This window comes from Pterocles gutturalis, unplaced genomic scaffold (assembly GCF_000699245.1).
Source record: "Pterocles gutturalis isolate BGI_N339 unplaced genomic scaffold, ASM69924v1 scaffold12867, whole genome shotgun sequence".
Taxonomy (NCBI): Eukaryota; Metazoa; Chordata; class Aves; order Pterocliformes; family Pteroclidae; genus Pterocles; species Pterocles gutturalis.
This window is the reverse complement of record NW_010112927.1, coordinates 2,071-14,801: the sequence shown is the minus strand read 5'-3', so window position 1 is coordinate 14,801 and position 12,731 is coordinate 2,071. Positions and strand designations below refer to the sequence as shown.

At 35.6% G+C, this 12,731-nt stretch overlaps 1 protein-coding gene across 1 annotated transcript in view; it reads left to right on the top strand.

Moving 5' to 3' along the window:
• Nucleotides 1-11,872, top strand: part of BOD1L1 (biorientation of chromosomes in cell division 1-like 1) — a gene marked incomplete at its 5' end in the record, with an annotated part of 36,470 nt that extends 24,598 nt beyond the window's left edge. Inside the window, 10 exons of the mRNA XM_010074254.1 lie at nt 272-356; nt 1,360-1,433; nt 2,550-2,625; nt 2,706-2,740; nt 4,695-4,740; nt 7,615-7,649; nt 7,764-7,848; nt 8,295-8,448; nt 10,173-10,316; nt 11,195-11,872. Coding sequence (XP_010072556.1) covers nt 272-356; nt 1,360-1,433; nt 2,550-2,625; nt 2,706-2,740; nt 4,695-4,740; nt 7,615-7,649; nt 7,764-7,848; nt 8,295-8,448; nt 10,173-10,316; nt 11,195-11,303 — 843 coding nt within the window. The remainder of the gene's footprint in view (nt 1-271; nt 357-1,359; nt 1,434-2,549; nt 2,626-2,705; nt 2,741-4,694; nt 4,741-7,614; nt 7,650-7,763; nt 7,849-8,294; nt 8,449-10,172; nt 10,317-11,194) is intronic.
• Nucleotides 11,873-12,731: the final 859 nt, after the last annotated feature.

Here is a 12,731-nt window from a genome sequence, read left to right as displayed (position 1 = left end):
TCCCTTCTAAGTCAAAACAGGAATTCAGGACAAAATAGACGTTCCTTTCAAGAGTACATGCAGAATATTTGGGGCTATCTCACATATTGATTTTGATGAAGCTTCTCAGCATCAAAGTTGTTAAGAGACATTACAAAATCTTTATTAATAATATAACTACTCATGTATTGGGGTGTTGTGCGTTTTGTTTGTTTTTTAGTATAAGTAACTGACAATTATCTTTGAATTTGTAGTAAGACACTCTTTTCTATGTTGTTTCAAAATAATGTAGGAAGCTATTTCAGGTGATACAGAAGAAGTGTCCAAAGAAATTGATGTAATGCATACACCTGTTAAAAGTACTATGGAAGAAAAAGGTAATGCAACTGCCCATTCTGGGCAATTATCTGAACCCATACTGGATGCTAATTTCTTTTCATTTGAGTGATTCTGAGAGAAATTAGGAACTTGATGCAAGTTTGATCCCAGCAACTTTGGTCCCAGGAAATACTTCCATATGTTCTTTAGTTGCTGTCTGTTCTATTGCTGCTGTGAAATAGTGCGTGAATCCTAGCTCCTTTAACAGTGAGAGCAGATGTGATGTTTCTGCTGTGCTATCCACTCCGTTATTGCTTTAATGTATATACCTTGGGTAGGAAAGCTAATTGCAAATAGGTGGATAGGGAAATAGCATGATCAGTGTATGTGACAAGAAGTTGTTCTCCTAACTCTGACCACAAATAAGAGGCATCCCTCCATGAAAAAAAACATGACATATTCACCATCAAAATCAGTCCTGTTTGTTTATGTAGAGAAACCAACCAGGAAAGAGTGGACAAGTTGCACCATCATAGCTGACTTATTAATTACACCAAAATAAATAATAAAAGGTGATGTGTCTGCAGTGTGAATATTGGCTTTGATGTAACTTCAGTCTTTGTGTGAACAGCATGAGTATCTTCCCTAATGTTAGTTTGACCTATTAATAATTTTGTCTCTCCGGTGAGCATATTGAGAAGTCTGAAACTGTTCTGCAGTGAGCTTGTATCCTCAGCTTCCTGTTTCATGGAATGTATTAGAAAATTGAACAGTGGCTTGTATTTATCTTACCATTTTACAGTGTGCCACACTCTTGAGCTTTCTTTTTTACCTTAAATTAGAAGACCTGTCTAACTCATCTAGTGTTAGGGAAGCATTCTATCAGACCAATGTGTTGGTGCTACAAAGCAAATAGGGTTAATTTCTGATGGGTGTTTTTAGGGAATTTTGGGCTACAGAATGAAATAATGCTCTTAGTGCAGAGGTTGTGGCTTGTACTTTTGTCGAATAAAACAAAGGTGTACAGTTTCTCTTTTCTTGTTTTTTTTTGTATGTGTGAAGATGAATTTACCATTGAACAGGAAATAACTGAAAAGGAAAAGCATGGTCTAGAATCAAATGAAAATTCTCCAGAGGTGAGTGGTCTTATTCATATTAACCGAGATAATGCAGGTTCACGCTAAAAATAAGTACTTTTTCTTTTGCTGACAGCAGTATTAAAACTTTGACTTCACCAGCATACAAATAGCTATGAAAATTTATGTTTAGTAAAGTACTAAACATATTATCACAAAAAATATTATCACTCAACGATTTTCAAAGTCTTCATGTTATCTCTTAGACATATACTTGTGATATTCTACAGGGGTTGTAAAGAAGTATCTGAACCCTAGAGATTGAAATTGTTGCTGGCCCCTAGAAATGGACACAGTTCTCATAAAGACATTGCATTTTGTAATCTGTGTTTTTTTGCCTGTAATTTGGAAGTAGAAGAAAATTTAAAGAATAGGTTGTTAGCATTTTTTCACTCAAGGCTTAACTCATTAAGATCCGTTGTGGGGGGAGACACTGCTAGACTTCAGTAAATGCAGAATGAAGCACTTAGCCTTCTTTCCTTGTAGACAGGAGAAAGTCTATTATTGGAGATTTTGTGATCTGAACATCTGACCATATTCATTACTTAAAGATGTCTCTCAAAGCTTAAACTTCAAAGTAAGGGTCCTTTTTTACTAAAGGCCCTGTATATATAGAAAACATCACCGCTCTGTATATTGGGATAGGTAGGATGTTGACTGTTTAGCACTTGCTCAACTGTTACAAGATGTACCCTGTGCTATATGGAATTAGAAAAAGAGGCTCACAAGATACAAGTTTGGAGTTCTCCTAAGACTGAAAACATGTGGTGGGATTTATAGGGTAAGCCAGCAGCATTTGAGAGACCAAGTGATAGAGTTGTTGCGGGGAAGGGGGCAGAAGGGACTGTGTTCTCAGGCATGCTTTGTGCCTGAGGCCAGCCACAGAGAATTTGGTATAACTGGGAATTGCTTTGTTTCTTTTTTAGCTGTATCAGTGGATTTCATAACAGATGGTGTCTCTTCCTATGAAACCTGCCTCATTATATTTTTAAACTGATGAGTACTACTTCTGCCACTATCAGATTATGAAGTTAGCAGCAGTCTTTATATTATATTGCTCAAATGCTGAATGTCAGTTATAGTAACTAAAGTATTTTTATCCTTTACTTTTAATAGGAAAATCAGCCTGTAGTAGTGAAACGGAAAAGGGGAAGGCCTCGTAAATACCCTCTTGAAGCTGTACAGCCTGGTGGTAAGTAGTTCATAATACCTGTGTGGAAAAACAAGTAAAATAGTGACATTCAAGTTCTGAATTCATATTTCTTCCCTCAGGTGGGGAGTCAAAAGCTGATATGAGCACTGGGAATGTAAGTGCCTTTATTTTGTTTGGGTGCATTTAAACACAGTAATTTAAGAGCTATTAATCTGTTTAACAATTAACAGTATTTCAGAAACATCTTCTGGAAAACCTGATAATTGAGTTCAGTCTAAGCAAAAAAAAAAAAAAAAAAAAAAAAACACAAAAAACACAGCTCTTAATAGTATCTCTTAATATAACTGAACTTTGTAAGCAACATATACTATTAAGTCAGAACATAGCAAATAGCCTAACAGGATCAAACTTGGTACAACATACTTAATACAAATCTAAGTGCTACACTGGCTAGCAATATATTTGTACACAGGGTGAAATTCTGAGTGTGTGCACGTCCATCTTTGAATTTGTACTGAGAGTCATTTTGGCCTGAAAATCAAGGGTGATTTTGTTTTGAAAACTTGAGATTTTTTTTTTTCTCTACTGAACTTGTCATAATAATAGCTCATAGTAACTCTAAATATCTGTAAAATAAAGTGTTGTGTAATGCAGTTGTATTATCTATATTACAATGTGTACAGTTCATTCAAAAGATAGAGATATGCTGCTTAGTAACTTAAAAGCTCATGAAACATACCTCTGTCTTTTAAAGCTCAGCAATATCTTAATTTCTTAACCCCTGTGCAGTATGTTCACTGCTAAGAAAGTATTCTGGTGGGAGTGTTTCTGCAATCCAGTTAGATTAGAGCACAGGGTACTAATGGATCAGGCATATTTGCGGAGTGCGACCTAGTTGGATTTATTCTGGTGGAAGGCTCCTCTCTTGGGAACTCTTGTATGTCAGAGTCAATGTTATCATATAGAAAAGAGGTGATTTTAAAAATGAAGTTGTATGAAAACTCCTATTTTCTGTCTGCTTGCCTGGTGAGCTGCCAGCTGGCATGGCTGTCAGAAGTCTTGGGAATTTACCTGGGCTATAGATAACATGAGTTCTTGTTCTTTCTTCATCTGTCCCTGCAGCATTTCAGGCAGCGCTTTGAGTCCTGTCCTTTCTGCAGGTCTGATGGAATTCTGTTTCAGAATTCCTAATCTTTCCTAGCTGATTTTTTTTCAATATGTGAATTTAATGAAATGTAGTTTGAAGTGGTATGGGTTTTGGTGCTTGGGTATTTTGGGCAGCTGGTTGGTTTTGTTTTCAAATAAGAATGCAACTGATTTTAAGATCCCCCTCGGAAACAGATGCACCTTGACACCCTCAGTACTGGAACAGAATCATCTTGTTCTGGTTCGGCAATTTTAAAGGTCTTGTACCTCTAGTGATGACTGATTGGTGTGTCAGTCAGTTGCAGGCTGGCTCCAGAAGGAGCAATATCTACCCTCCATCTGAGATAATGGTTTTGTAAGGTGAGATATTATCTTTGCATGACAGTTTCCCCTAGGCTGCTTTGAGAAGGTGTTGCTACTTCAAAGAAAAGGTAGACATCCTAGTGTAGTCATGCAGTGATGAAATCAACTGTATTTTTTGGACAGTCATCATAGGAGATTATGTAATTATAGACAGCTTTTTCTGCATTCTGAGTAAATACAAAATTCTGGTGATTTCTAATTCTGCAAATCTGTATGCATAATTACATAAAGTGACTGCACTAAACTTTTTTTGTATTGTTGATAATTAAGTTTTCAGAAATGTGTTTGGCTGAAACTGCTTTTAACTTTGTCTTTTATTGCAATGACTTTGGTGTCAGTTAGCTTACTGAAACTGCTATGATTTCTTTTGTTTATGGGCTGATTAGACTCATTTAAAATTTTTACCATAAATGGAAAAATGCAGGCTACTATTAAGAAACTCAGTACAAGCTTTCTGTATGCGCATTAGGATGATGTTCATGTTTTCTAGATCTGCAGATATGTTCTACTGTGAATGGGAGCAAGTTTCTGTGTTTGTGTGATACAATCCTGGATTCTTCTGATTTTCTTTAAATCCCACTTTTTTTTTTTTATTTCAGCTGCAGTTTCCTATCTTTGCAAGTACAGTAAAAAGATCTCCAATAGGTAAGCAAATGGTATCTGCTTTAACAAATAAAACAAAAGATGGAAGAAATAGAAGAGGGTTTTCAAGAAAATCACATAGGTCCTTCCTGAAGGAAGTCTGGCATCTCTGGCAGTCAGTATTATCAATGTGAGAAAACATCTGAGTGAACAGTAAAGACTTGTCCCTAACTCGTACTGAGTTTTTAATTTATAAAAGAGCAGCTTGATAAGAACTTATGTCAGTGATGCAGCAACACTGTTAAGTGCTGAATAATGCATTGCAGAATGTAACAAATAATATGTTTGTGTGGATAGACACATGGCAGAGCTTCAGAAGCAGGTAAGTACCCCATCAGACTGGTTCTTAGTGACTTGTTTTCAATTTCTGCTTATTTTCTTTTATATAGCAACTATCAAACTCACTTATTACATTAACTGTTTTAAAATTCTAAATTTTGTTGAGTTACTTGGACTATCAGTGGGTATTTCTTGAGTAGCTTGAAGGGATATTTCTTTCCCATTTCACAACTGCTGTAAGATCTTTAGAAATGATTACTTAACTTTGCTCAGAAATATACTTTTAGTGCTTCAAACTAAAGTCAAAGTTATTTCTCTTTCCTGTTCAAACATCTGTGATTTGTTAGAGGTCAAACTTTGGTCAATTTTAGATGGCATGGTTAATTTTTTACATGTATGGGGTCTGAACTGCATGGGTTGTTGAAATGTGTCTTTTTAATTATGACCATTTCTAAAATGGACATTAACATCCATTCCGGAAGTAGACAAACCTGAAGGGCAGGTTAAAAAATTGTTTGTAAACAAATATAAACATTCATGCAACAAACCTGAGAAAACAAGTCTTCAAAAAAGGTCTTCTGAAGTTTCCAAAAGTTTAGGTTTCTACAGAGGTATTAATCTGGCTACGCTGCACATATGGGCTGTTTCCTATTTTCTCTGTATTCGTTAAAAGGTCAGCTTTAATCCATATGCTTCAGAATTGTCTCTGGAGGGTTAGCTGGTTGTGTGGTACTTCGTTTCTGTCAACTGTAAAGAGAACAGATAAGAATGCGAAAATGGTGTAGAAGTGCATTCTAGTTTGCTTTTTATTCAAAAGGACAGACACCTGACTGTGTACTTAAAGCTTAATTTAGTGTGTTAAGTTTAACATTTAGTTTTCTGAGTAAAAGGCTGTTGATGTCACAACGATATTAAGACGGCTGTATAAATTGGATGAAATATCCTGTTAAACTTTCATCATATGTTAGCATTCAGGCGAGAAAGGGTTGAAAACCCTGGCAGTGAAAAGAAAACAATGTGGAATCCCTTTGTGCAGTTCACTTATTGTGGTAATTTGTAGGTATTCTGCACAACGGTTTGCAACAGAGGCAGAATTGCATCTAGAGTGGGAAGCACAGTCAGGACAACTCATGCAGTTAAGAGACACCTGTTTTCTCGTAACACTGGTGCTGAATTTGAAACTAAAATTATTTTGCACTAATCAGTGGTTGCTGCTGTGAAGTTAGTAAGATTTTTAAATACTATAGCTGATTATACTTATCTTGAGGCAAAGCACTACATTTTCACATACTAAAGAGAGGGTTGGGTCTGTTAAGAAAGGCATGTCTCGTACTTGCTCAGAGTATTCTTCAAAAACCTTTTTGCTGCGAATTTGCCAAAACATACCAGAACTTTGAAGTACCTGTCTTTTGAACACAACAGAACTAATAGATGTTGCTTGTATGTTAGACTTACTTTGTGTAAAATACTTAATGCAGTGGACAGTCCTGTTTTGTTGCATTTCTTTATTGAATAAACATCTTTGCATTTAATTTCATTTGCTTTTGTGTAAAAGTTTTTCTCGTAACCTCAACAAAGGAACCCCAAAAAACTTGTGTGTGAATTCTAGAATGTTTCTGCTCTTTTGAGATCTGTTTTTGATCTGTTGCATTGACATTCTTCTGTTTGTTCTATCAGTCTAATTGGTGATGGGTTTAGAGTTTGCGTTTTCGTTTGTGTAGCTTTCAGAAAACAAAAATAGGCAGAAGTTTTGTGGCAGGGGAAAAAGTCACAAAAACTTGCTTTTGTTTAGGTTGCTTCTCTCCTATTGCTAAGGATTTTTATCCTTGCAGTATTGCAGATAAATCTATTTGACAAAGCTCAGAAGCTTTGTAAAATAATCTATTTCTTATTGTGGAGTTAGGGTAGAAGCGGTAAGCTTCTAGGACAGCGAGATGCCACGTTGAGGCATGGGTTGTGAGGTTATAAATGTATTTAACGTGCACAGGCCAGTCTGTAGAAGTACTGAATTGAAAGTAAGAAGTACTTCAACAGCGAAAGTCATGTAACTTGCATACCAGGTATTAGACAGATTTTAAATAGTGTCTTTTTGAGCTACAGCCATCTTACTGCTTCACTGTGGACATAGTTAAGCACTAGAACAGACTGCCTGGAGGGACGCCTTTCAAAATTGGATTGAACAAGATCTTGAGCAGTATGATCAGATCAATTAATTAGCCATGCTTTGAACAGGAGGTTGGACTAGATGACCTCCAGAGGCCTCTTCCAAGCTAAATTTTTTTGTGATTCTGTAGTTGGTTGACAGTAGTTAAAAAGGGTAAGTGACTTTTGCTCCATTAAAACAAAACAATGTATGCAACAAAGGAGTAAATTATGTCAGTCATATAAAGCCTTACCACTTAAAAAAAAAAAAAAAGTTGTCCAATCTCTTGATATAACAAAATACAGCCAAGCCATATTCTAAATTAGATAGAGACTTTAAATGTTTTCTGAGCTTCTGTGATGCTTATGCAAAGAGTTTGAAAGAACTGCTTTTTAAAGTGATTGACAAAAGATTTGAAGTTCAGGATTAAATTTTGTTCTTCGCTTTCTTTTTAGGTACCAACATATCTAATAAGAAAGAAACAACAAATGTAAGTGCAACCATTTAAATTTGTAAATTTATGAGCAGTATGTAATGAAAAATGTCTGTCTTCTACCTAAATGAAATTATTCTTGCCTTACTTGCTTACATTTTATTTTTTCAGGAAGATGAAGCTGAGAAAGCAGAAATGATTGTGCGTAAAAGGGGAAGAAAGCCCAGGCGTTCTTTGGCTCAATCAGAGGAAACTGGTAAAAACATGAAACTGTGCTGCTCCTAACAGAGTGAAAAGATATTACTGTGCCTTTCTGTTTACTAATAGCGACAAGATAAGCTTTATTCAATTTTCCTTTCTTGAAAAAAAATCATTGAATTACAGCTAGTGTAAATATTATGTAAATATGTGTAAATTGCTGTAATCTCATGTCAGAATTGCTACATCCCAGATGCTTCTATAAAGCTTCATGAATTTTCTACGAATTCTGGCTATGAGCTGCATAAGTAAACTATGGTGAATGTGTTAGCAAGATTAAGTCAAACAATTGTGAATTAAAAATGTTGAAGCATAAAGGAAATGGAAAATTACTTACTTAAAATGGGATTTGTGAATAGAATACCTTTTCTCAAGTAAGTGTCCATATCCTTTTGGAGGGCTTTTGGAAAATTATAGCACATGTGTAAATTTTTACATGAACAGAAACACTGGAGCCAGAAAGAAAACGTCGGAAATTAACGTCTTCTGAAGATGAACTGAAAGAGCAGGAGGAAGGTGATGAAGAAGACGGTGAGGAAGATGATGAAGCACATTCTGGGGCCACAACTAGATCAGCCACAAGATTGGAGGCTCAAAGGTAACTGTGTGCAGAGACATTAGCAGCAGGCTTTTTTCTACGTTGTTCTCAGCTGTTATGGGGTTTGTTTTGGGGTTCTTTGTTGCGTGCTTTTTTTTCTTTTTTTAATTGATGAGAGCTTCCCAAATAATTTTGGTTACAATTCTACTGCTGCTCTTCTAGGGATGAAGAGACAAAAGGGGAGGTGGGGAAACTATTAGGGTCTCAAAATACATACTTGAATATGTCAGAAGGTAAGAATTGATCCTGTTGGTAGTATTCATCCTAGTGATGTCTCAGAAGTTGGGTCTAAGGGCACTTAGCTCTGAGAGGTAAAAGGAACTTCTGACTTGACTTTGCAGCTCACCATTTGATCTTTGGAGTTGGAACAAGGTGGAAATATAATTATCTGTGTCCATTTCTTTTTCCAAATATTATACAGGTTAAGTAAGTGAATCTGCAGTACTGGAGGATTTAATTTCTAGTATGGTGATCTGCAAGCTCAGAAAGCAATCTTGCTGCAAAAGACTAGTGTGCTAGCAAGAGTTCTGTTTTCAGTAAGCCATTCTTCATCTCCCTTAGCATAGGTCTGCCTTTTTGTAGACAAACTGAATTATAGCAGAGCTCATCCTCTTGACTGTGTTCTGGTAACAAAGAAAGATGTCTGCTTTGGGAAGTTTTAATTTATGTTTTTGCCTTCTAGTACAGAATTGGAGTTCAGGCTTTGTTTTTATGTTCATGGTGAGATTTCTGTAAATTCAACAGATTTACTTCATTCTTAAGGATATTGTATTATATATCAGCCTTTGGGTCTTAATTGAAGCAATGTTCAGAATGCTTTTGAATTCATAATTTCAGAGCTGAATCAGGAAGTTATGTAGTCTTCATTTAAATATAAACTGTGAAGTTTTACCACTACCACTTAGTAAACAATCGTTTTGTTTTGATAAAGGCAAAGGGATTTCCTTTAGTCTCCTGTGATTGTTAACTCTAAAATTGTAATAAAAGTTTAGATATAAGTGTTTTCATTCTGATTGCTTGTGGAAGCATCTCCTTTTTTATTTATAGATTTACTTGTTTGTTTTGTATCTCAGATTTCCAGTGCTATCTTTCTAGCTCTGACTGTAACAAAGCATCTCTATCTTAAGGTGCTGCAAACACTCTGCATTTTATAAGTAGCATTTGGGAATAATTCTGTGGAAGGGGCTGCTTCTTCATCTTCAGTGTTCCTGGATTATCAGTTTTTCTGACTTAAGTAGCCTGTTTTCCTAACTATGAAGATGATCGCCAGTAACCAGTTTTTTGTGTTTCTGAACTGGTGGATACTGAAGCTTATATAAGTTCTTTCTTTACACTGGATTAGCAAATTCTCTTTTTTTCTGCAGATTATTCGCCTTTGCTTCTTTTGTTCTTCTGCTGGTACTACAAACTTATTTTTTTAAGCGTGGACCCTTATGTACCAGAATTATTGTAGATTTGGAACTAGATTTTTATTTAGTTAAATACTAAATATTGTCAGAAAAGTAGCCCTTTGATTCTACATTTGATACGAAAATTCACAGCTCAGCATTGCAGTTTGCGCCTCAACCCATGCAAATGGGTTTTCTCACTGTTTCTTTTGGCAACTTGGATTTACTTGTTGCAAATACTGTGCAGTCTTAATTTTCTGCACTTGGAATGCAAGAAGAAAGTGACTTGGTAAAAGTATTTGTTATATATACATTCATCATTCTTTTATATTACAGAAAGCAGCCCAGTAAGCCAACCACACGTGCTACTTCTAAAGGCAGCAGTCCAAGTCCAGTTTCTCCTAAGAAACGACAGAACCTAGCAGCAAAAAAAAGATCTCCAAGTGATACAAAAATTAATAAGTCTCCTCCATTGACACAGTAAGTATTAAAGTTGAATCCATTTCTGTTGTTTGTTTTGGAAACCACTTCATTGATCCTTCCCTCATAAGTAATATTGCGCTTCAAAATCTGAACAGCAGTCTAGCTTCACTCTATTCTGTTCTCTTGTGATATATAAAAGCTATTCATCCTGTAGTTTGCCTATAAAATGGGTTATATGTCAAATATATTTAGCTGTCATCCACTCTGAAATGTGACATTGTCTTTAAACTGAACCTCGGGAACAAGTGTATCATGCACCGTCATCCACTCTGAAATGTGACATTGTCTTCAAACTGAACCTCGGGAACAAGTTTATCATGCACTAAGGGCTGTTGCAGTTCGTCTCATGTTAATTACTTCTCGTGATTATGAATGGCCAAGAGTTTAAGCCACACTTATACTTGGTTGCAGCTGATATGTGGAGGGCATATATGTGGATGCTTAAATTGAGAAAAGGGTACATGATGTCTGGCCTTTACTCCCTCCTGTGTATGCAAGACTTAAGGCACTGTTGATATCCTTCTGTCTTTGTGAGACAGGCTACAAGATAATGTAGTTCATCATATTCTGTTGTTACTCACAAGTCTTTCCAAAAGGAAGAGTAGGAAGGAGGAGAGCTCTAGCCCCCAATTCTACATCTGGAGCACTCTCCAACATACAGAATTAGTATGCAGTATCCTGCTAAGATGTGATGGGAGTGTGCAAGGTCTCCCTGGCACGTAACGTTTTAGTAGCAAGCTTTTAAGTAATACATCCTGGTAATTCATCAGAGATGGATAATTATGCTCCATCCTCTAAACAGGATTGTGCCTGACCACCCTTTTTGTTTTACAGGTCCTACTATTGTTAAAATAAGTATTAATAATGCTTTTCAGGTTAAAGGTGCAGTCTACCAAGCATAAAAGGGAAGACAGCCCAACAGTGGTACGGAGAAAAAGCCAACAGAAAGCAGAGGAGACACCAGTAAAGAAAGCAAAACGATAATCTTTGCCAGCTAGTACTGCTCATGGAAGAGTCAAAAGAAAAACATCTGTGCTTCTGTGGTTTTTTTAAAGCAAAGGGATTTGCACATGCTTGTTCCAGAGCTCTAAGTTAATCAATGCAGTACTTTTGAGTTACATTTTAAACAGCTTTATAAACTATTGTTTATACAGAATATTATGTACATTTATTTCAGATGAAAAATAAGTTTACTTTGTATCTAAATGAAAAGCAAAGTAGTTCTATATTTTATCACTGACTTGGAAAGTTGGGATTTCCCAATGTGACATGCTAATACAGATGCTTCCAACCCATGAGGCACCCCTGGGCCTACTAATACACTTTGTATATAAACTTGTAAAAATAGGTTGTATTTTACTCTGTGTATGAATCTAATCAATGATGGACATTTTATTTATTATATGGAAGGCATTGCTCTGTAAACTTCAGTATATACCTTAGGTTTTTTTAATTATATATTTTACATTCTATGCAGATGTCAGTAGGAAACTTCCCCTCGACTCCCCCAGGGCCGTCTAAAACCTGAAGTTATCTAAAATATGCTCAGACAGTTGGTAAAGTATTTTTCTCGCATGTATTAAAGTAGTTTAGCGTAGTGAAAGGGACTTGGCTCCTTTCTGTTCACATTGTGACAAAGTATAAAATTTAAAATGTAATCTTACTAGATTATATTTTCACTTGTGAATTTACTATCAACCTCAAGAAATGTAGTATTAGGTTAGATTTATTCAGTCAGCCACCCTGAAATAATTTTATTTTGCAACTAAACACCTGTTCTTTCAGTATTTGTCTTTTTCAGCAAAGAGGGACCCATCAAAATCAAATGTCACATCTCCTAACTATAGAGCTTCAGCATTTTATGTTACATTTTATACACATGTATTAAAAATAGAACCTGGTATTATTGCCAGAATCTTTTTTTAATGTATATTAACTCTGGTAAGAGCAAATGTTCAAGTGAAGTTGTATATAAAGTTAAACTTTTCTTATGATCAAATGTGTCTCTTGTTATGATGTGATGAGTTGCCAAACAATCTGAGATTATTTTAAGTGTTTTGTTGATATTCTGCTTTATATTTTTTTTTTGTTCGTGTTTTAAATGAGTTGGGGGGGGGGGGGGGGGTGGAATTTTACTTTTCTTTTTTTCTCTTTTGTGTTTTTTTGAACTTGTTGTAAGGCAGATGTTTCCGTCAGATATTCTGCTTGGTTTCTTACTGAGATTTTTGTATAAAAATTATAAAATGTTTGCCAAAAATCCGAGTTGCCATATTTTATGATCCTTTCATTGTATTGCTGTGGAACTTGTTTTAACAAATGTATTTGGTTAGAGACATATCTATACGCTTTACCTGATTAGTGTCTTTATAAATGTTCACAGGTGCTTATATTTTGGGTATATAAACCGTAGGG